At 54.5% G+C, this 23,482-nt stretch overlaps 1 protein-coding gene across 1 annotated transcript; it reads right to left on the reverse strand.

Annotated features, from left to right (window-relative positions):
* EFHD2 (EF-hand domain family member D2) lies at window positions 1,778-19,765 on the reverse strand. Its single transcript, XM_018060594.1, has 4 exons — window positions 19,380-19,765; window positions 6,328-6,475; window positions 4,701-4,835; window positions 1,778-3,511 (listed from the first exon to the last, which is right to left on the reverse strand). Exons 1-4 carry the CDS (start codon window positions 19,685-19,687, stop codon window positions 3,380-3,382), a joined length of 723 nt encoding a protein of 240 aa, XP_017916083.1. The 5' UTR covers window positions 19,688-19,765; the 3' UTR covers window positions 1,778-3,379.

A 23,482-nucleotide genomic window follows, 5' to 3' on the forward strand; every position in this document is an offset into this window, starting at 1 on the left:
CCAGACTGTGCTGGAAAAATAACCAGGAGTGACTTGGCAGAGGCTGGGCTTGGGGGTGTGGGGAACGTTAGGAGAAGCAATGCCAAGGTTGGGAGTCAATGAGGACGCTGGTGAGAGCCTGAGAAACAGGGCAGGTGCCAGGATGGGGGCCCATTATTTTTAGTTGCTGGGACAGGACTCTCGGGTGGCAGCTGTTACATCCTGGGTGGGGCCCATTAAGCAGGCAGGCCTGGGGCTGGCAGCATTTCTCCTCAAAACCAAGTGAAAGTAGGGAGTTGGGGAGCTGAGTGAGGGATTCGGTGTTTGGTGCTGGGGGCTGGGGCTTGGTGGTGGGGAGGCTTACTGAGAGGCCAGGACATGGTTGGGGATTGAGGAGCCATCTCCCTTCCTCACTCTTGGTCCCTTAATCCCTTCAGGACTTCTTATTCCTCTTGTGGCCCCTGCCTAGGCTGGGAGAGGGGGTTCTCATGGTGGCTAGGCTAGGGTCCCTCCCAGCTGCATCTGATGGTGGAGGGCCTGGCGTGGGACCAGCGGCCCATGTATCTTACATTCCATGGGCTCGAGGCCCATGTCCATCAGCGGGCCACCTGGGCCGGAGCTCTGGGGCTAGAATGCCCTTGCCTGTCTGTATCCTCTCAGCTCTGAGACCATTTTGCTAGGATGTCAGGGCTTCTGATATTCTTCCCTTGGGAAGGCAATTGAGGACAATGCTTCACCCAACATGCAGTGTTAATGGCATCTCGGGCCACAGGTGGCACGTGGGGTGGCCTTTCTCAGGAAATAGCACTGCAAGGATGAAGCCTTCTCCAAGCAGGAAGCCAGAGGCATAGGGCATCAGGCTGCTGTAATACCACCTATGTCCACCTGGGGGCAGCGATGTACAGCATCATCTCAAAATCCTGCCCGCCCCCCACCCGTCGCCAGATTGTACCTGGGAAAGGGAACACCCTACCTCGAAACCAAAGGGAAGACCTTGAGTGCTTAGCCCACCCTCACGTTGACCAGATGGGGAGACTGAGACCCAGGGGGAGCCTAATCTGTTCAAAGTCCTCTTAGAGGGGCACCCCAGCTTGTTCCTCATCACCCCACCATCCCAGTCTGTAATGGAGGAGGCTTGGAGTGTCTCTGAGTGTGAGGGAGTCTTGGCGGGGCTCCCGGGTGCATTAGTCCAGAAGCCCTGTGGCCTTGGTGCCACTCCTGGGGCATATCCTCGAATGAACTTGGCAGGCAGGGTGGCTAAATGGGAAGGGACATGGGCTGTGGACTGAGTGAGCTAGAGCCGCCCCATTTGCCTGGGTCTCTTGAAAACTTTCTGGGTCTGTTCTTATCTGAGAAAGACCGCCCCACTCCCATGGGCTGACTGTGAGGATTAACTGAGTTGATACACTGACTTCTCTGGTGGTCTGGTGGCTGACTCCATGCATCCAGTGCAGGAGTCCTGGGTTTGATCCCTGGTCAGGGAAATAAATCCCACATGATGCAACTAAGCGCTTGCATGCCACAAGTAAAGATTCCGAGTGTGGCAACTAAGACCTAGCGCAACCAAATAAGTAGATTTTCCTTTTAAAAAAGAGCTTAGACGAGTCCCTGGTGACAGCATGTGAGCATCAAACTCAACTTCTCCCCTTAGGAAGAAGTCCTGAGTCCCCTCTTCTCCCTGGCTTCTGCCATGGGAGCCACCTGAGCAAATGCTGCCCCCGTACCCAGGTGACCTCGCCCTGTCCACTCCTTTGCCAGCCCCTCCCTTCTCCCACCCCAAGAACCACACACACATAAGAATATAGAATTTTATCTTATTTAGTTAAAAAAAATAATCGTACCACCGAATGAAGAAGTAGCTTTTTTTTTTTTTTGGTGAGATGGGAGGAGAGAAGAAAAAAGCAATAAGCCCAAAGAAAAAGAACTTTTTATATTCATCTGTATAAACATATCCGCTAAGGCAAACGCAATCCAGGGCCAAGGCTGCTGCACGGGGGTCAGTACCTCCTAATTCCTGCAGATTCTAAGGCCAAAAAAATAAAACCTCTGCAAGTCCAACAGGAGTTGTCTGGACTCTTGGGGCATCTTACTAAAATAAAGAATTATCGAGTTTAAAAAGCAGTGACGCTGTCATGACACGCACAGAAAGTTGCATAACTGTGGCCTCGGTGGCCATTCACTTGTTTGGACTGGGGGACGGGCACAGCTTCACGACACAGCAACGGACAGACACGCACACACACGGACACGCACACACGTGAGCGCGCACATGGGGAGCCGCGTAGGGCCTGGCTGGTGGCACAGGCTTGGCCACGGCCCATCTGGGGAGGGGCACGGGGCAGGGGGGCTGGGGTCCCCGTGCACCCTCAGGGGGTGAGTATGACGGGACAGGTTCCCGTCGCTGGTGCCAAGGCGGTGAACGTCATTCGGGGAAGGATGGCGTGAAAGAGCCCAGCCAGGCCCCCTGCTCCCAACCACCTGGTCCGTGCAAACCACTTAAAGCACTTCTTGGACACCTCCTGGAGAACAGAGGCGTGCTGGTTTCCTTCCCCATGAAGGGGCCAAGCTCTCCTCCCTGCCCCCTCTTCTCCCAGGACCCTCTGGCTGCTGTGGGCCGGTGTGGGGTGAGGGGGCGATCAGGGAGTGGTGTTTCTGCCCCCAGAGCCTTCCCGGCCCATGAGCCATGGCATGGCCGGCAAAATGTGGGCCCGTGAGGTAGATTGGCAGAAATGCCCCCTCACCCTGCCTGGCTGGGGCCCAGAGGGCTGGGGTTTCCATGTCAGCTGGGGGGCAGGTGGGCCAGGGCCTTGGGTCCCTTGGCTAGGATGGAAGCGCCCCCCCTTGATTCCAGCAGAGAGAGGAGGCAGGGCTGCAGGAACAGGTGCTGGGGATGGGGAGCCGGGTGCCACTGATCAGCTCTCTGGGGCTGTGATTCTTGCCATCTGTCGCTCACCCAGTCTAGGGAGGGGCCCCAGGGCCGTGGGGGCAGTGCAGCCTGCAGGTGAAGGGCAGCTGGCCTCTGGGGTGGGGACGAGGTGGACGGGGGAGGCGCAGGGAGGAGAGGAGTGTGTGTGTGGAGGGCAGCCCCCCCAGCAGGGCGCGCCCTAGAGCTGGGAGCAGGCGCAGCTTGGGGAGGCAGCGGGCAGCCAGGAGGCGGAGGAGCAGGACTGGCTGGGCAGCTGGTGTCGCGGCCTCAGGAACAGCAGAGGGAGCGGGGAGAGGCCGGGCTGCTCTGGGAGACCCCCTCGACTGGCTTGTTCACAGACATCTGTAGCTTTTTAGCATGGTCCCTTTGGGCAGAGCCAAGGATCAAGCTGGGCCTCCGGTCTGCCCATCCTTGCCACCCTCACCGGCTGGACCGGGCGCCAGGGCTGGGGCCACATGGTGGGGTGCAGCCTCGCTACTTGAAGGTGGACTGCAGCTCCTTGAAGGCCGCTTTCCGCTGCTTCATCTCCTCCGCCTGCTTCTTCCTCTCCTCCTGCTCTGCCTTGATCTCCTCCTCGAAGCGGCTGGACACGTTCATGGCCTGGACCTGGGATGGGGTCGGGTGGGTTTCAGGTGGTCAGGACTGGAGGACGTCTCTCTGGGGTCTCTTCTAGTTCTGCTCTGCCCTCCATCCCACCCCAACCAATGCTCTGCCTCCCACCATCCAGAACCTCGACTCGGCACTTCAGTCACCTCGCTGAGCCTCTGTTCTTCCATTTAGAGCCTGGTAGTGATTTAGTCGCCAAGTCGCGTCTGACTTGTGACTCCATAGGCTGTAGCCTGCCAGGCTTCTCTGTCCATGGCATTTCCCAGGCGAGAATACTGGAGTGGGTTGCCATTTTCTCCTCCAGGGAATCTTCCCCCTCCAGGGGTTGAACCTGGGTCTCCTGCACTGCAGGCAGACTCTTTATCAACTGAGCTACCAGGGAAGCCCATATTTAGAGCCTGGTGATTAATAACTGACCTCACAGGTACATGGAGAGGATTAAAAGAGATAAGATAAATTCAGTGGCTGTTGCAGAGTGTGGGTCCTGTAACTGGGAGATTCTGATGCAGCTATTCTTATCCTGTTCCTGTCCTGGGAAGCCCAACTGAACCCGGAAACATCCCATCAATTCTAGAAGCCCAGAAGGAGGTGGGAGGAGGCCTTTAGAAGGAATGTTCTTAGCTAACATGAAGATGGGGAGAAGCAAGAACAGGCAGGAGCCTCAGGGCCCTGACAAGACAGGATCCAGGAACCATACATGTCCCCTCCACCTGAACCTGTGCCATGCCTGGAGTTGGCCTCTGGGGGCCATCACACTCCCTCCAGGCTGGGGCTGGCAGGGCTGGTGTCTCTGAGAGGCCCTGGGAACCAGTGCTGTGTTTCTGGGCCTGCTCTGCTGTCTCTTGGTCCCACCTTTTAAAGCCTAGTCCTTTGTGGGTAGTGGGTTTGTGTGCCAGGGCAGGGACATCTCAAAGTGGTCCTTGTTCCCTCTTCAAGAATACACATCCCTCACCCAGCCCTGGGGGAGAGAAGAGGGAAGCTGGAAAGGATCACAAGCTGGATGGGAGGGGACAGAAGCCAGGAATGACATGGGTCCTGATAGGCGTCAGTTCCCCACCTCTTGTCTGCGGCCTCAGCAGGGACAGGAAGGGGACATGCTGATCCTTCTGCTAACTCAGGGTCCTGGTGGATCCCAGCCACCCCCATCCTCAAGTGGGGTCAGGGCACCCCGCAGCCCCCAATTCCTTACCTTGGCCTCAAAGAAGCTCTTGGCCCCCTTGACACCCTCGGTGGACACGTCGATCTCAGAGAGGCGGGCCAGCACGTGCAGCCCGCTGTCCTCCTGCAGCTCCCCGGCTGCTGCCTTGCGGAAAATCAGGAGGAACTGCGGTAGGGAGAACAGAACACTGATGTCATCAGGGAGAGAGTGGGCGGGGCCAGAGCCTGCCCACCCCCGGGCCTGCTACAGGCCTCCCTGGGAAGAGAGGTGCTCGCGGGCCTGGGAGCCAGAGGCCTGGGTTCTCCACTCTCCATGCTCCATGTTCCTGAATAGGCTGCTGCGCCCCTCCCTCTCTGGGCCTCAGTTGCCCATCTGTAAAATGGGAGGCTAGATGACCTATCTCCTGTCCACCCCAGGACTGGGGCTCCTGCAGGCTGCTCTGCCCACCCTCAGCTCCCAACAAAAGCCTCAACTTATCTCTTACCTTTGTCTCCACTGTTCTCCAAACCAGTCCACCTTAAATCCCATTTACTGAGCCCTGAAGGTACATGATTGTGCCCATTTTATAGAAAGAGTAAGCCTCAGCACCAGAAAGTCATGGAGGAAAAGACTTGAACCCAGGTCCTGAGTCCATACCATCATCGTGTGCTGCCTGCACCGTCCTCCCTGGGCCTCAGCTCCCCCAGGCGCCTGGGCCACCTTTCTCTTGCCTTGCCTCCTCTATGCTTCCAGCTAGCTCTCCAGGGCCCACCTGAGACCTGACTCTCCAGAGGCCACAGCTGGCATTTAACCCTGTGCTGCCCAGGGGGCCAGTGCCATTGCTATCTGGCTTGGAGCCTCGGTTTCCTCCTCTGGCAAACAGGTTCGCTCACGGCTCCCATCTCAGAGTGAGGCTGAGTGAGAGCTGGAGTGTAAAGTCACCTGGCCCAGCGCCTGCTCCTCTTGGACCTGCAGGCCGAGTCCCTGCTCCATCTGCCCCCTCTTCTCCTTAGTCACAGCATCCTATTGTTTCACTCTGTGCATCTCCCCCTCTGCACGCCAGGACTCCTGGAGCACAGGGTCTTTCTGGAGCCCACATGGGGTCGGGGACACAGGACTTCCCTGATAGTACAGTGGATGGGGAGTCTGCCTGCCAAAGCGGGGCACATGGGTTCGATCCCTGGTCCAGGCAGTGGAGCAAACAGCCTGTGGGCCACAACCACCGAGTATGCGCTCTAGAGCCCATGAGCTGCAGCCACTGGGTCTGTGAGCTGCAACTACCGAGGCTCGTGCACCTAGAGCCCATGCTCTGCATCAGGAGAAGCCACTGCAACGAAAAGCCTCAGCGCTGCAACCTGAGGGCAGCTCTCTGCAAGCAGAGGAAAGCTTGCGCAGCAATGAAGACCCAACACAGACATAAATGAAAATCAATCAGTCAATCAATGAAATAAGTGCTCACTACATGAAGGAATGGATGGACCTTCTTCTCACTTAGGCATCTCAGAATCTCCCTGGGGACCTGTTCTACGATCTGCTGAAACCTCATTCAGCCAACAAACAGCCAACATTCAACAGTGGCTGTTCAAGGACAAGTAGCTCAGTGACAAAGTGGGGGTGAGTCTCTCCCCACCACCAAGCCCCCAACAGTGTTGCCCCCCACGGGGAGTAGGAAGCTTACCTCCCGGAAGCTGAGCTTGCTGTCAAAGTCCTCATCCACCTCCTTGATCATATTTTTCAGGCCCAGGTGGGTCTGGGGGGCTCCAAGTTTCTCCATCATGAGCTTTAGCTCCATCAGGTCAATGAAACCATCCCGGCCGGCATCGTACCTGTGGGTGCAAAGAGAGGCCTTAGGACATCCTGACACTTCATACCTCACCAGCCAGAGTGGTGATAACCCAGAGTGCAAGGAGCCTAGGAGCTCAAAAGTCACCTCCTAGTGAGGAACTCAGCCAAGGCTGATTTGTGGTCCAGTGACTGCTTGGTTACCTCTGATGATGGGGAGCTCACCACATGGCCCAGCAGCCTCCTACATATTGAACAGTGCCAAGTTTTGGCCAAACCTGCTACACAGGAAAGCTGAAAACCATACCCCTATCTACTGAATGAGACATGACAAGCATGTAGGAAGAATTCACAATATCATATGGGGTACGGACTGGGAGGGTGGGCCCTGATGTAAGAACTCACTGACCATCCTTAGGCACCTCCACAGGCCCTCGAGGGACATCTTGGCTCCATATCTCCCCCTTTCCCTGTCCTCACCCAGGAGGGAGGCAGAAGGAACCACATGTTTAAGGGTAGGGGCCAGGGCTCACAGGAGGGAGGGGACACTTTGAGTTTTCTGGAATGTGGCCTGGGGTGTGTTCAGGGAACAGCTTGCACAGGGAGCCTGCAGGGGGTACAGTGGTGGCTGGAAAGGCCTGGAACAATGATTAGGTGATGACTGTGTCTCTGCCCCGCACGTTCCGGGTCTCTTTTTCCTGCCACTCGTGGCCTGGCGGAGAGACAGACAGGGTGAGGGGCAGAGTCTAAACAGCCTGCTTGACCGGCTTCCTTGTGGTAAGAGCTGGGCTCAGAGCTGCCCTCCGGCCCGTCCCCTGGCGGGGGAGGTGCTTGCTGCTGGTGCTGGGAGCACACAGCCTGGCGGATGTGGGCGCTGTTCCCACAGCCCAGCCAGGCCCTCTTATCTTCAGCCAAGCAACTGCCCTGATTGCCTCCTGGTGGGTGGGGGAGGGTTGGCCAAGTGGGCCTCCTGAGCCTAAAGACCCTTGTGCAGTCCTCAAGGCCTCACGATGGCTGAGTGGCAGTGCTGGCGACAGTAATATGACACAGAGGGGCTGAGCTCCAGAAACGTTCTGCAGACTTGGAGTTCCTACATGAACACTCATCTCATTTCTGTCCCCTCTTCAAGGGCTCCCCAATTCCCTTCCCCCTCAGGTATACTTCACACAACTATGGACATCTGATAGCAACCAGCTTTTGAAATCTTATATTTGTGCTGGGAAATTTACCTACTTCATTTTACTTAATCCCTTTCATTTAAAACGAAGGCTCAGAGAGGTGAAGTGAGCTGCCCAAGGTCACACAGCAGTAGAGGAAGGAGCTAGGCTTCTATCCCATGTCTGGAGGGCTCACAGACTTGCTCACTTGCTGGACCCAGCCCCCCTCCACACGTCCTGGGGCTGCCAGCAGAACAGAGGAGCGCTGAACAGAGCATTTGTGTGAGGGGTATAAATAGTTCACGAGCAAGTGAGTCAGTGGTTGGAAGTGACGCAGCACAGGGAAGACAGGTCTCTGGGAACCCTGCAGGAAACACAGGGTCCTGAGGCCTCTTCCATGACCATGGGGAGGGGCGGCTGGAGTTTGGGCAGTGGCCACAGCCAAGGTGGGAGCAGATAACAGACAGGATGCAGGGGAGGACTGTGGGACTTGAGAAGGTCAGGAAGACCAACGATCCTGTGGTCCAGACTCCACTTAGAGCTGGAGGGACCCTGTGGGGGGCACAGTGGAGCCCCTCATCTTCCATCTTTGGTCTGTATGCCAGCTGGTAACAGGCGGGGTGGCTGCTCCTTGAGCCTTGGTGACCAGTACTGGAGCAGCCCAGGAGGGGAGCAGCCAATGACAGAGGAGCCAGTCTTTCCAGGGTCAGTCATACGGATGCCCCTCCTCAGTGTCCCTGAGAAAAAAAAAGGCCTGGCCTCTTTCTGAACTTGGGCTCCAGTGACGTTCGGCGATGACATGTCAGGGCTGGAGCAGACGGCCTGGGTTCTAGGAGACTGTGCCAGTGAGCCTCCCGCAGAGGCCAAGAACCCCTGGTATGATGGTGACCCTTTCGTAGGGTCACTGTGGGGACTGAAGGGGCTCATACGTGACAAGCACTTAGCAAAGCTCTGGCTCCAGAAACGGCAGCTACCAGCACTATCCTGAGACTTGGTTACATTTATGAATCTCCTACTATGTGCCAGGCAGTTTCTCTCCACAACCTCTATGCTCAGCAATCCTGGGAGGTAGTTATGGACCCACGGGACTGATTAGAGAACAGGGACTAGAAAGATCTGGGCACTCACCAGGGGTCCAGCCCCCCATCCCTGTGCTTCCCACACTTGACTCCACCGCTCCACTAGCCTCTCCTGAGTCTCCGCTTTATTTATTGCTCATGGGTTTCTCCTGCAGCCAGGGGTGGCTCAGTTTCAGAGGAAGTGCAGATAAAGTGTCCACACTTGGACAGAAACGAGGGCTCTGGATCTCGGTCTCTGGCAGCTCCCAGGCCTATCTGGGCTGCAGCTCAAACCGCGGCCTGAACCGCTGTCTGCGTCAATCAAGCATCAATCAATTACCGGGTCTGGGCTCCTGCCCCCAGGGGGACAGTGCTGGCCACAGTGCCGGAGGATCAGCCACCAAGAGGAGATGACAGAGAGCAGGGAGAAGCAGGTGCTGGGGTGGGAGGTGGGGCCCCAGAGGTGGCAACACTGGAAACACCTACCCTCCCTGGGGGGTGCGGACATCCACTGCGTGCCCTGGGCTCTGATGTGGGCGGGCTCTGGGTCATTGGATCAGCTAGATTCTTCCTAGGTAAACCCTGGAGGTTTGTGCTCACAGCATCTCTGCTGAGACTGACCCGAGTCCAAACCCCAGCTCTGCCATCTGCAGGCTAGGTGACCCTGTTCAAGTCACATGACCCCAGGCGCCTCAATTTCCCCATTTACACCATGGAGATCAGACCCATCTCAGGTTCAAGGCAAGGGTTAAGAGAGTATCCATAAAGATTCTGAGCACAGAGGCTGGCCCACAATAAGTACTTAATTAATACACACTAATTACAGTACCACTGCTGAATTATTACTATTGTTAACATCTATAGTTAAGATTTGAGAGTAAAGGAGACTATGGATATATAAAATAGGCTTTCCAGGTGTTGCAGTTAGTAAGGAACTTGCCTGCCAATGAAAGAGACGTGGGTTCAATCCCTGGGTTGGGAAAGTCCCCTAGAATAGGAAGTGGCAACCCACTCCAGTATTCTTATCTGGAAAATCCTACGGACAGAAGAGCCTGCCGGGCTACTGTCCATGGTGTCACAAAGAGCTGGACATGACTAAGCCCATACTGAAGCTGAAGGTCCAACACTTTGGCCACCTGATTGAAGAGTCGATTCATTAGAAAAGACCCTGACACTGGGAAAGATTGAAGGCAGGAGGAGAAGGGGACAACAGAGGACGAGATGGTTGGATGGCATCACCAACTCAATGGACATGAGTTTGAGCAAGCTCTGGGAGATGGTAAAGGACAGGAAAGCCTGGCATGCTGCAGTCCATGGGGTCACAAAGAATCGAACACGACTGAGTGACCGAGCAACAACAAAGCCCGCACACGTACGCACACACAGATATGAAACACCTAGTACGTAATATGTGCCTAAAACCTGCTAATTTGATTATAACAGCTCTATTGAGAACTTTTAATGTGCCAGATACTAGTTAAGTACTTTGTACATATAAAAGTAGTGATAATAATAATAGTGGTAAAAAATACTATTTCTCCCCCAGTCCTGATTGTGTATGGCTGGGAGGAAATGCTTGCTGTAGACTGGCCTGGAGCTAGGGGGGTGGACAAGATGAATGAGGGGTCCCACGAGCATCTCCCCTGAAGGTCCAACTACTTCCATCCCCAACCCCCATTAGGCTGGATTCAGAGACCCTGCCACTTGGGGAGGTGGAGAGATGTAATCTTTTGCTCTCTCACTGGGCAGAGAGAGAGAGAAGCCCCAGTCCTAGGTTACCCTCCAGTTCCTCCTCGGACAGAGAGGGAAGTGAGAAAGGGGGAGACGGTCACTGGGCCACCAGCAGGAGGATGCGTGGCAACCCAGGAGAGAATGGTGTTAGTCGGATGCTAGGGAACAGGCATACCCCTGGCTGGGGAGACCCTCTCTTCCAACAGCCCTTTTCCTGAGCTGGAGCTGAGGCTACAGGTAGCTCAGAGGATCCAGGCAAAGACTCTACACAAGATCCGTCTGGATGCCTGGTCTACCCGCTTCATGTCATGTAGGGGAATTGGGGCCCAGCGTGGGTAGCAAGCAGCCCAGAGTCACACAGCTAGAGATCAGCAAGATTCCAAAAGCTGTAAACTTTCCTCCCTCTCTACCTGCCTGCTTCCCTCTTCTTCGTGGTCCCATGAGAGGTCCTGAATTCTCAAGCCTGCAGGGCTGAGAGCAGAGGCTTGGGACCTGCCTCGGAGGACTGACAACAAAGCTCCTGGGCTGGGAGCTCAGCACTCTCCTCCAGCACTGGAGGGAGGCTACTGCACCTGGCACTGTGCCCACATTCCTACCTCCCTCCCCCTGAACAGTTCTCCACAGGGAGGGCTCAGCTGCCGCCGCCCCGGATGCTGGTGACAAAATCCCTTCCCATCTGTCCTTGAAAGTGGAGCAGCGGCCACCACCCGGGCAGACTTTGCCTCTTTGGGCTGCAGGGCCCTCTTGGCGATTGCTCCTCCCCCGCTGGTTCTGAGAACCTGGAGTTATGGGGCTGAGCAGCGGCCAGCTCTGATAGTGTGCAGGGCCTACCCCTATTTCATAACAATATTATCATTAGTGGCTCCTCTTGGCTGAGCACGTACTACGTGGCAGGCACTACCCCAAGTGCTTTGTGTCAGATCCTCTCAAGAACTCGGTGCTGCTGCTGCTGCTAAGTCACTTTAGTTGTGTCCGACTGTGTGACCCCATAGATGCCGTCCCTGGGATTCTCCAGGCAAGAACACTGGAGTGGGTTGCCATTTCCTTCTCCAAAGAGCTTGGTGAAGCAGGCATAAACATCCCCATACAGCAGATGAGCAGACTGAGGCTCAGGGAGGAAGTGACTTGGCCAAGATCATAGCTAACAAGGACACACCTGACTATCAGAACCCTGGCCTGAGGAAAAACATGTGCTTTTAACTACTATGCTGTGTTCTGATGCCTATAGACCCTGTAACAAAAACTTAGGTTGGGAGGGATACTGGAGGCCACCCCACAGAGCATTCGTGAGGGTCAGATCCCCTAATGCAGCTTTCCTGCTTGAATACCTCTGAGGATGGGAAGCTCACTGCTTCACTAAAACAGCCCATTTTGGCTTTGTAACTCTATTAGAAAGTTGCTCTTTCTAATACGACCCTCCCCATTGGCCAGCTGTGCTGTACAGTCTGATGGCAGAGTGAGGAGCCATCAGTCACTGCACAGGGGGAGAGGGCAATGGCTTGGGAGCATAGGGGACCCCAATTCTCTCCCTTCTGGTTCCCATCCCTTCCCAGGCCTTTGCTGGTGGTCTCTCTGCCCGTGGGGACTGCCAGGAGGACAGATAAAGTGGTGTTTATGGACCACTGAGCCCCCAGGCCCACCTGACTTTGGCCCCAGTATTCACAGACCTGGTCTTCTCCCATCCTGTCTGGGGAGGCCTCAGTGGCTCCTAGGCCTCTACTCTTTGTCCTGAAATGGGAAGGTAGGAAAGTTCTAGACACCAGGGAAATTCTGGCCTTGCTACTTGTTACAGCTGGGTTGGCCCGGCCCGCCTCCTGGTACAGGCAGACACCCACAGGCTTGGTGATGACAGTTCGGTAGTGCCCATCCGTTCCTACACTCCCCCACCCCCAGACTGCCTGACTCGGGTGGGGAAAGCCCAGTCACTCACCACTTCCTCCAGCCCTATCTTTAGAGTCTGACACTCGATCTGTTGCCCTGTGTCAGCGAAGGAGAGGGTGTGTGAGTGTGTGTATGGGTGAATGTGTGGCTAGGGTGGGGCTGATGCTTCCCCTATGGCTTCCCAGGGAGTCCAAGGATCAAGTGGGTGCCCCCCCTGACTGATGGCAACCTGCTGGGGGCTGTCAGGGCTCAGGACACCCTAAACTCAGGTTTAAGCATCTCTCACTGAGCCCCACCCTGGGAGGACAGCTCCCTCCACTGGTAGCAATAGCCGTGGGTCTCCCTGCAGCCTTCTCTTAATAATAATTATTATTATAACAGTGATTGCAAAGGATATATACCAAATGTCTAATATAACCCAGTGTTTATTACTTAACTTAATCTTCCCTCTTGTTATTACCTCACTCCTTAGACTCAGGAACAGGGCAGGGAGACGGTTATGGAGTGGCCCAGTGCTTCTTAAACCTTAAAGTGCATACCTGGTCAGTCTTACTAAAATGCAGACTCTGATCCAGTAGGCCTGGGGTGGAGCCTGAGCGTCTGGATTTCTAACAAGCTGATGAGGATATGCTCCTAATAGGGTCCCATGGGAGCAAAGGACTTGGAGTCAGAAGGATCAAGTTCAAATCCTGTCTCTGCTCCTCAGTCATAGAAACCTGAGACTCAGTCTTCTTATCTGTGAAATGGGTGATGACCATCTTTTAGGACGTTGAGAAAGAATTAAACAAGAGGTAAAGTTCCTGGAATGGAGCAGCCCCAGAGGTCCTCTCTCTCCACACAGCTCAGGAATCCCCAGGCCTGGCTCTGTCTGGTTGCACCTTTCTGGCCTAGAACCCTCACTTCTCTAGAGTCCTAAAAAAGCGAAAATCAGTCAAGGAGAAGACTGCTGGGCAGACAGAGGGACCTCAGTTGCTGGAGGGCATGGGGTTGGCTTTGCAAGGCCTGGTCTCCTAGAGCTGAAGCTAGGCCCTGAACCCAGAGGCACAGACCAAAGGCAGGAAGGCACAAACCAAAAGGGAACCGAAAGTCCCAGGGGGTTGGGAGAGGAGAGGTGACTCAGAATCAGAAGGGAAGTAGGAGAGCAGAGGACAGGCCCGAGGCCAGAAAATCCTCCCTCCCCAGAAAGCCAGTCTCCCGGCTGCTGTAGGTGCAGGACCCAACCTCTGAACCCCCAGAGGGTTCCCCCTCCCTGTCCCCCAGACACAAACACCGCCCTCACTTGGCCTTGGGAGCTCCCTGTAGGCAGACCTGGTTCTAATCCTGCCCTGGCCACTTATTATAACCTTGGGCCTTGCTTTCCTCATCTGGGAAATGGGGAGAATGACAGCACCCACCTCACTGGGCTGGTCTGAGGATTCAATTCAGTTCCTGAAATAATACACTGGGCTCCATGGGCCTGGTGGCTCCATTTAACAAGGAGAGGGCTTGGAGGCAGGGGGCTGGCTATGGAGGGCTGACATCATGGCATCCTTCAAGAGAACTTTCAGTACTCCTCGTAGAAATAAAGAAACAGAACCTGACGTTTCCAGCCCTGGGGGTCCATCCTCTCTCACTCCTAAAGACCCCTCTATGCCATTGCTCTTCATGAGACTATAAGCTTCTTGAACAGAAATTTTATTTTCCCTTAATTCTCTGGAACTTGCATACAGAAACTTAACAAAAGATGATCAAAGGAGTGAACCCTACATTTTCCAAAAATGTCACCTATGTTTTTAATAGCCCACCAGCCAGACATGATGGTGGACTCTTTACAAAGGCTCAGGAGTTTTTGTTTTTTTTTTGGCCACACTATGCAGCTTCCAGATCTTGGTTCCTGGGCCAGGGACTGAACCCAGGCTCTTGGCAGTGAAAGTGCAGAGTCCTAACCACTGGACCACCAGGGAGTTCCCCAGGACTTTCTCAAATTAATCCTCAGGACTTTCCCAGGCAGGTTCTTTAGCCCCAGGGGAAATAGACTCTGAGCACCCACCCACTGGGCAATGGCACGTGGGAGCCAACTAGAGTCCTAGTTTTGTGTTATCCCCGGGCTGCTGGGTGCTCTTCCCTTTTTTCTGCCACCTGCCTTCCACGTAATTAAGTGATAATGAATTCGATTCCCCATTTTTGTTATTTCCCAAAGCCATATGTAGCTGTCAATCAAAGCTTCTGTTCCGCAGGAGGGAAAGAAGGTTCTCATGCTGAGGCCTGTCACTTGGGCCCAAAGCAAGAGGGCTGTTGCCAGCCTGGCAGTCTGGGCAGCTCTGTGGGGGGTAAGTGGAGGCAGCCAGTGGCTTTTTGGAGCCATCTCTGCTCCAGCCACCACTGCCAGGGCTGGGACGGTAGTGACAGGAACTTGGTGAGGACTTATTCTATGCCAAGACCAGGGTTAAACACTTCATAACAACCCTGGGAGATGGGGGCTATTGTTCTCCCTGTTCTAGGGTGAGAAAGTGAGGCTCAGAAGGGTTTATGTGTCTTGCCCTAGGGCTCACAGCTGGGATTCCAACCCAGCTTAAGTAAGTAAGTGAAGTCACTCAGTCTTTGTGACCCCATGGACTGTAGCCTACCAGGCTCCTCTATCCATGGGGTTTTCCAGGCAAGAGTACTGGAGTGGGTTGCCATTTCCTTCTCCAGGGGATCTTCCTGACTCAGGGATTGAACCCAGGTCTCCCGCATTGCAGGCAGATGCTTTACCCTCTGAGCCAGGGTAGCACACTCCAAAGGCCCAGCCATTAACCACTGCACCAGACGGTCTCCCAGAAAGGACAAGGGGGCTGTGCTGGGGGGCACGGGGGTGGTGCTGTGAGCTGCAAAAGCCTGAGGAGACACCAGGGAGGTGGAGCAGATGGAGGGGAGGGAAGGGTGGGAAGAAGAGAGGGGCACTGGCTGTTCTGACGCAAGGGGTCATGAGATGAAGTGGCTAGGGACGAGGCTAGGCCGAGCAGGGAACTAGGGCATCTTCCTCGGATTCCACAGCAGGTTCAGAATTACATGGCTGCATGCCTCTCTGGCCGGTCTCAGCTTACAAAACCCCACAGAGCCCCAGACAACAGCCCCAGGCTGTTGCCAGCCCAGAAGTGGCTGCCTTGAGGCCCTCTGGGGCCACACCCTGCCCCTTGCCTGGAGGTCTCCAGCATTAGTCACTCAGTCTGACTCTTTGCTACCCTAGACCCTGTGGACTGTAGCCCGTCAGGCTCCTCTGTCCATGGAATTCTCCAGGCAAGAATACTGGAGTGCGTTGCCCTTTCCTTCTCCAGGGAGGCCTTCGTCCCGACCCAGGCAGGACCCTAAATGAATGAGCAGACAGAGGAGGGGAGAGGGTGGAGTTAGAGGTGATGGGAGGAGCCTGAGGGAGCAAGGAGAGGAAGGACTGAGTCAGGTGCCTCCAGGTGCCTGGCACTGTGCCAGAGCTCTGTGTGCATCACCTGCCTACAGCCCCTCCCTGAGAAGCAGGGACCACTGTCCCCATTGCATAGATAAGGATGCTCGGGTTCAGTCATTGAACATCTCCGCATGAAAGTCACTACGCCTTCCTGGGCCTCAGTTTTCTCTTATGTAAAATGGGGAGAAGGGTTGATGACAACCCCCCAAGGTCTCTCCCAGATGGAAACTACCAGGAGTGTAAGGTCAGTGATAGTAGAGAGCCTGTCCATCTTCCCTCTGCCCGCTTTCTTCTCCCTCCATCTCCACCCTGAGGAAGAATCTGCTAATGACCACTGAATGGACGAACCAGAAGACCCCAGAAGGCAGTTCTGTCATCCAGACAGCTCAGGATTGCTCAGACATAAGGAGGTCACTGCTGAATCATCTTTGAGAATCATCTGTCATTGTGCTTCTTTTACAGATGGGAAGACTGAGGCCAGGGCAAGGGCGGGCATACTAGGTAATTCAATAGCAAAGCCCTGCTTCCTATCTCCTGACCTCCAAGGCAAGTCCAGCTCCCAGTTCCCTCTTCTCCTGTCCTTGCACTCTGATCTGGGGGACGGTTTCCCAGGAGGCCTGGGCTCCCCTCCCCTCTGCCATGGGGGCTGCAGATCAGGGTGGAAGTCTCTCGGCAAAGCCCTGGCTGTGATCCTCCAGCCCTGCTTGGACCCAGGAGGCTGCAGCCCCTCTTGGATGGCAGAAGCAGAACGGGGGTTTTGTCTTCCATGAGAGCCTGTCTGTTGGCTGTTCACAGCCGGGACTCGGCTGGGCTGGGCTCGGCTGGCACAGTGAAGCCTTGTTTCCTTGAATACAAAATCTGCCGCCTTCCCTCCTCCTCGCCAGGGCCCCCCGGCGGGCAGCACTTCCTTCCCTAGAAGTCCAGCTCCCTGGCCCCTTCCTGCCCCCGTACCACATCCCTGCCAAGCAGCACCCCATCAAGCAGCAGTGGTGCCAAGAGGGGGCTCCAGGGGTTCAGCTCCACTCAATTTTCACCAAAGTATCCCTCATCAAACTCATACCAAAAACAGCCTCCATAAAAACGTGAGGTTGTTCTGCAAATGCAGGTTCACGATCACTCCCTAAGCCACGTGCTCCTTCTAACCAAGCTGCAGCTTCCCATTTCGTGACAGTGTTAGTCGCTCTGTCATGTCCGACTCTTTGTGACCCCACTGACTGTAGCCCACCAGGCTCCTCTGTTTATGGGATTCTCCAGGCAAGAATATTGGAGTGGGTTGCCGGGCTCTTCTCCAGGGGATCTTCCCAAGGATCAAACCCAAGTCTCCTGCATTGCAGGCAGATTCTTTACTGTCTGAGCCACCAGGGAAGCAATCCCAAGTCCCTGCTCATTTGGCGTGTCTGGGTTCTCCAAACTGTTCCTTCTTTTTATTTTTCATGGGGGTAGAAGGGATGTCATGGAAGCCCAAGAGAAGGAGGTGGTGGGTCCATGTGGGGGAAAATCAGCCATGAATATGGAAGGGGGTGCTGGGTGATCGTCCCCTTGTGGAGGCAGACATCTGTGATGGGAAACCCAGGAGGGAAGAACATGAGTTCTGGAGTCACAGACCTGGGTTTAGAGCCTGACTCCATCATTTTCTAGCTGTGTGTTCTTGGCAAGTTACTTCACTTCTCTGCGCCCAGACGGCCCAACTGCACCACAGTGGTGATGACAGTTCTATGTCATGGGGTGCTGGGAGGAATGGAGGAGCGCCTTAGTCCTTGGGCACTGTGAATACAGGGATCAAGCAGCTGAATAATCTCTCCTATAATTCCCTGTGGCAGGTGGGAGGGGGGTAGCAAAGTCTACAAGGAAGTTGCCCTCTATTAGGTCTGGAATCCTGGAACTCCTACACTTCTGATAAGGCCAGTTTTGATTAGGAAAAAACTTGAGAAGAACTCCTAAACCAAGACCCTGGAGGCAAAGGAGCAGGCTCCTCAGGGACCAGGGGTGTCCGTGCAGAGGCCTGGGGTGGGGTTAAGGACTCAGTTCTGCCCCAGGCTGACCCTCGGAAAAAATTATGGGGTTCCCAGCCATCCAGGTCTGAGAACCAAAAAACCTCTTCCCTACAATAAGGGTCAAATGCAGAAGCAGCAGCCGCAGCAAGCAGTGAGAAGTGGGAAAGAGCCTTTCTCAAGCTGGGGGGTTGCAAAACACCCTGGGCTTCCTGCTTGCCGCTGGGTCACACTGCCCCAGCCTGCCTCCACCTCCTGCCCCAGCCAAGGTGGCTGCCTGACTTCCTCACCTAAGACTTGACCTCAGGACTAGTCTACCTTTTTGGATCCATTTCCAGACCTATTCCAGATCACACCCCCGGGGCTGTTTTGCCCGCCAGGGGCAGGGGCAATTGGCTATAGGAGGTGGGTGGGGAAGAGTATCAAAGGGAGGGGGGTTGAGCACCTTCACAGCCCCCACCCCCACCAGCCCCCACACTGCTGGGGGGCAGTGCATCTGACTATCTCAGTCCCAAGAGGGTGAACCCATGGGTGAACCCGAAGGGCATCAGGAAGTTTTTCTCTCCAGTCACTAAAGAGATTTAAAGTTTTTTTGTTGGGGGAAGGGTAAGTCCATAGGCCTGAAAGTACCTGTCCAACCTGCTGAGGCCATGGGGTGTGGAAAAAGGGATGGAGGAAGGGCTGAGGTGAGAGCCACCAGCCAAGTCAGATAGGAGGTGACCCTCTGCGGGGAGGGCAGAGGTCACACAGTGGGCGAAGAGGGGAAAGGAGAGATGGGGCCTTCTGACAGAAAGCAGGGGGCCAGTGACTGCAAAGCTTCAGGGCGTAGTGGGTGGTGAAGGCTAGAGGAAGGGGGTCACCGTCTGGAGAGGGAGGAGGGGGACAGTCCTGACCGGACTATTGGTGGTGGGGTTTGTACAGACCTGCGGAGTAGAGGGCAGGGAGGAAGGGGTCCCTCCCTAGGGAGATCACCTGAGGGTCAAGGGTTGGGGTCCTGGCTAAAGGAGTGGATGGGGGTAGAGTTGAGAGGGACTGAAGGGTCTCTGACACAGTTTGCTGGTAGGTGCTGAATAAGTGCAGGGAAAGTGGGGGAGGGGTCTCGGCCCAGAACCCACGTTGAGGGGGATGTGAGATAAGCGGAAGAAATGAAAAGACCCCAGCCAGGGAAAGGAACGGTCACCTTTGTTGAGGCGCTAGAGGGTGGGGTGGGTGTTTCTGACCCGCGTTTGGGGTGGGGGTTGGTTGGGAATTCAAGTAGCTGAGGAGGAGGAGGAGGAGGAGGCCGAGGCCACGGGGCCCCCAGTCTCGTGGTGCGCGGGTGTGGAGAAGCATCACTAACAAGACAGGGGTCCTAGGCCAGAGATCCGAGCTCTCCAGACCCACGCACATGGTAGCAGTGGGGGCTCGCGCTTCTCTAGAAGGAGCCGCGGGGTCCCCCACTCCGTATGCGGGCGGGTAGGGTAACCGGGGGCAGTGTCACCGTGAGAAGGGGTCGCGTGCCAGGGGCCGCGGGTCCCCAGACCCATAAGTGTGGTGGGGAGGAGGTCCCGAAGCCTCGTGACTATCTGGAAGGGATCTGGGGTCCTCGCCCCTGATGTGTCAGGGATCGGGGAGCTCGGCTGGCCGCATGGGTCCCGGACCGCGCGAGGTCTCAGGAGCCGAGGCCGGCTCGCGGGGTGGGTGGGGAACAGGGTCGAGCGGGCACTCACTCCTTGAACATCTTCTCCATGTCCTTGATCTGCTTCCTGGAGAACTCCTTGAACTCAGTGTAGGGGTTGAAGACGCGGCGGCTGGGTGACTGGGGCTCGCCGATGCCCTGGTTGAGGTCGGCGCGCCGCAGCAGCTTGGCGCTCAGCTCTTCGTCCGCGCTGCCCAGCGCCTCGGCCGTCTCGTCGGGCGCTCCAGCTGCCGCCGCCGCCGCCGCCCCGTTCAGCCCGGGCTCCAGGGCCTCGCCGCCGCCCTCGCCCTCCATCTGCAGCCGCCGGCTCAGCTTGCTGGCCAGCTCGTCCGTGGCCATGGTGGCCCGCGCGGCGCTCGCCTCGGCCCGGCGTCTGCTCGTCGCGCGCCCGCACCGCCTCTGGCCGCGCTCTTCCTCTTCCTGACACTCCCCACCGCCAGGCACCGCCCCCGAAGGTGGGACTTACGCCCCTCGCGGGGCCCGCCCGCTCCCGCCCCTGATCTCGGCCCAGCGCAGCCCGCGCCTGCTCCGGCTCGGTAGCAGCGGCTCAAGAGTGTCGGGAGCGCCGGGCCCGCCACCATCCCCACCCCGCCCCCATCAGGTTGGGGGACGCCGTGGAAACCCATCCCCCGCTCTCCGTCCTCACTGTGCCAACTGAGGGGGAGAGGTCAGGCCATCGAGGCGGGAAGGAAGTGGCGGGTCCTTCCCTGCAGTTTGGGCGTGGGTCTGGGACTCAGGGGGGCGCCGCCCCCAACCCCTTCTCTGGAATCCCCACGCCGTGAGGTCGTAATCTCGTGCCAGCGTGACACCCTGTCGGTTGCCATGGAGACCACTCGATGTTACACACTGGCACTCTCCATGAGGGTTGCGGGGCTAATGAAGAAGGTGGAGTGCAGGATACCCTATGTAGATGTGCCCGCAGGTGGAGCCGCCGCATCTTTTGGAAAGGGAAGGGCCAGCAGCTGCGAGGGAGATGGCGCTGGGCCTCAGTCTTGAGAGGTCCTCGGCGAAACGGGGAGAGAGCAAGGGAGAAGGGCCTGGTCCTCTCCCCGCGGGTCAGCACATAACATGAATGACTTGGCAGAATAGCTACCGGTCCATGCGGTCGTCTGTGACTTTATTTTAGGGGAGCTGACAGGGAGATCTTGATGTTGCCATTTCAGTGGGGACCCCAGAGAAGAGGTGTTCTCTCCCAAGGCTCAATGGATGGGGTGTCAGGAAGAGGCCAGAGAGAGAATTTCTCTCTGTGGCCTGGTTTGTCACCTTAAAACTGAAGAGTTGTGGACTTCCAGCATCAGGACTCCTGCAGGGGAGGAGAGGGGCTGGTTGATAATACCAGTTTCCAGACTCCAATCCAGAAAAACAAATCTAATCTCTGGAGTGGGATCCAGAAATCTACATTTTAACAGACACACAGGGGCGTTTGGCTACATGAAGTTTGAGGATCACTACTGTGCTTTGTGCTTATTCTCTAAAATATTAGGATGATTCTCAAGACTCTGCAGAAACAGCTTCCCCCAGAGAAGAGATGGGTTTAGGGCTTAAAAAAACCAGTGCTCTGGAAACAGAGAGCATTTGACAATGCAAAACCAGCGAGCTGTTACAGACTGATTCCCAAAGAACAGATCCTCAGTTGATATTTGTCGATTTCCCACAGTTTAAGAATGTTGCTGGGACTCCCCTGGCGGTCCAGTGGTAAAGACTCTGCACTTCCAATGTATGGATTCATTCCTGATCAGGGAGCTAAGACCCCACATGCCTCTGGGCCAAAAAAACCAAAACAGAAAACAGAAGCAGTGTTGTAACAAATTCAGTGACTTAAAAAACATATGATTTCCTTAAAAAAAAAAAAGGATATTGCTAGAATTAATTTTGGGGGGCTCCAAAATCACTGTAGATGGTGACTGCAGCCATGAAATTAAGACATTTGCTCCTTGGAAGAAAAGCTATGACCAACCTAGACAGCATATTAAAAAGCAGAGACGTTACTTTGTCAACAAAGGTCCGTCTAGTCAAAGGTATGGTTTTTCCAGTAGTCATGTATGGATGTGAGAGTTGGACTATAAAGAAAGCTGAGCACCGAAGAATTGATGCTTTTGAACTATGGTGTTGGAGAAGACTCCTGAGAGTCCCTTGGACTGCAAGAAGATTCAACAAGTCAATCCTAAAGGAAATCAATCCTGAATATTCATCGGAAGGACTGATGCTGAAGCTGAAACTCCAATGCTTTAGCCACCTGATGTGAAGAACTGACTCATTGGAAAAGACCCTGATGCTAGGAAAGATTGAAGGTGGGAGGAGAAGGGGATGACAAAGGATGAGATGGTTGGAAGGCATCACCAACTCGATGGGCATGAATTTGAGTAAACTCCGGGAGCTGGTGACAGACAGGGAGGCCTGGTGTGCCGCAGTCTATGGGGTCGCAAAGAGTCAGACACGACTGCGCAACTGAACTGAACTGAGAATTAATTTAAAAGGGATTTTAAAAAGAATAAAATTGAGAAAAAAACTCTTCAGGGTTCAGAAAATATGAAATTTTCATCAACTTATTTTTGAGAAATGAGTTGGACTGTTTCTGAGTCCAATAAAGATATTCAGCTTAAATGATGTGATTTTTTTTTTTTTTAAGTTTGGAACTTTTTAAGTTTCTGTTGGTCTTGGACAATTTGATCTAGCTACTTTTAAGAGCTAAGTTTCTGTATCTCCCATGTATTTTCTTCAAGGACCCATCAGAGGGAAAATAGTTAGGTTTTTATTGAATGCAAAAACCTGGGGACATGGTATAGATCGAAACTTTAAAAATTATGCCTGCAAATGCTTGGGTTTGCAAATTCTGAGCTTTCTTTTTTAGGCAGTTAAATGCTTAAAATCTGACAGACCTCAATTTGCCCCAACCAATGATTCATATTGGGTCTGCATGAAATAGGGCTGCCTCTATTATGAAATGTTTTGTTTCTGGGAGCCAACTTTTTAACATGAAGGGATTAGGTTGGGATTTGCCTTTGTGAAGAATAATTTACATGTATGTGAAAAACCTGGGATTTTGGTTTGGATTATTCACACAGACTCTTAAGTATTAAATGCTCTGGTCAATTGCCCATTTGGCTTGTGTGAACACAACCCTCTGGAGGCAGGGCGGGCTCTGTGATGCACAGTTGGGGGAATTCCTGTTCATTACCTATTGTATTTTGTAAAAGAGGAGCAGAACGCCCAGACCTTGCAGCTCTTATGCTCAGACAGAGCTCAGGAAGTGCTGCCCAATGGGCGAGCCCTTTTAACACCTCTTGGGCTGATTCCGTCACTAGTGTTCAGGGATTGAGGGGTCTGAAACTCTGGGACGGTGGAGCAGGAGCTCAGGCTGCTCGGTGTCTGTCTCATTTCAGAGGCCTTGTTGTCTGCTCCGAAGCTGGAGATGCACGCTGGATTTTATTTGAACTCTTTCCTTCTGAGGTCATTGGACTTCAGGAAAAGCACTTATTCAGAAACCAGAGAAGTAGTGGGGGGAAGAAAACTCTGGGATAACTGATGATCCCTGATTGCTAGTGAAACTTCCAGGAACCACCTAGTTGCCTGTTAATTAGGGAAAAATCACTTCTGAGTGACCCTGAGTGATGTGCCCCAAGCACGGATTTGGGCAGAAAGAAATGCTCTGGACTGGTTATGCATGACAACATTTGGTCATGTGGAAAGAATGATCTTCAGGAAAAAATCATACCCTCGGCAAAGGATTTTTACAGAGGCAGGGGTGAGAGAGAGCCGATTCTGACAATATTCCAGCGACGAGGGAGCTAGGCAGACTTAGTCATCGTTGACTTATGTTTTTTAGCTTCCTCCCACATCTACTTGTGTAACTGTCTTTTGGGGAGGGGTAAAGCAATATTAAGAAAAACAACAGCCCTTTGAAAAACAGGAGGGAGACACAGGGAGGAGTCGGGAAGAGCTCTTGGGTGATGAGGGCAGATGGAGAGAACTTTGAGGGGCATTCCAGAGCCGGATGGAACTGGGTGGTCCCTCCAGCCTGAGATGCTTGGAAAACAAGAAGGGATTAGGGAGACCGGAGGAGATAGAGTCAGCTCATAAACTACAGCACTCATTTGGCACTTTATAAACACCGGTTTACTCATTCATCATCAC

Source organism: Capra hircus, chromosome 16 (genome assembly GCF_001704415.2).
Source record: "Capra hircus breed San Clemente chromosome 16, ASM170441v1, whole genome shotgun sequence".
Taxonomy (NCBI): Eukaryota; Metazoa; Chordata; class Mammalia; order Artiodactyla; family Bovidae; genus Capra; species Capra hircus.

Coding starts and splice junctions, on each gene's coding strand:
- EFHD2 (XM_018060594.1), bottom strand. CDS start 19,687: ATGGCCACGGACGAGCTGGCCAGCAAGCTGAGCCGGCGGCTGCAGATG. Junction 4,836..6,327: donor GCAAGCTCAGCTTCCGGGAG/GTAAGCTTCCTA, acceptor TCCCTACCGCAG/TTCCTCCTGATTTTCCGCAA. Junction 3,512..4,700: donor AGAGCTTCTTTGAGGCCAAG/GTAAGGAATTGG, acceptor ACCCCATCCCAG/GTCCAGGCCATGAACGTGTC.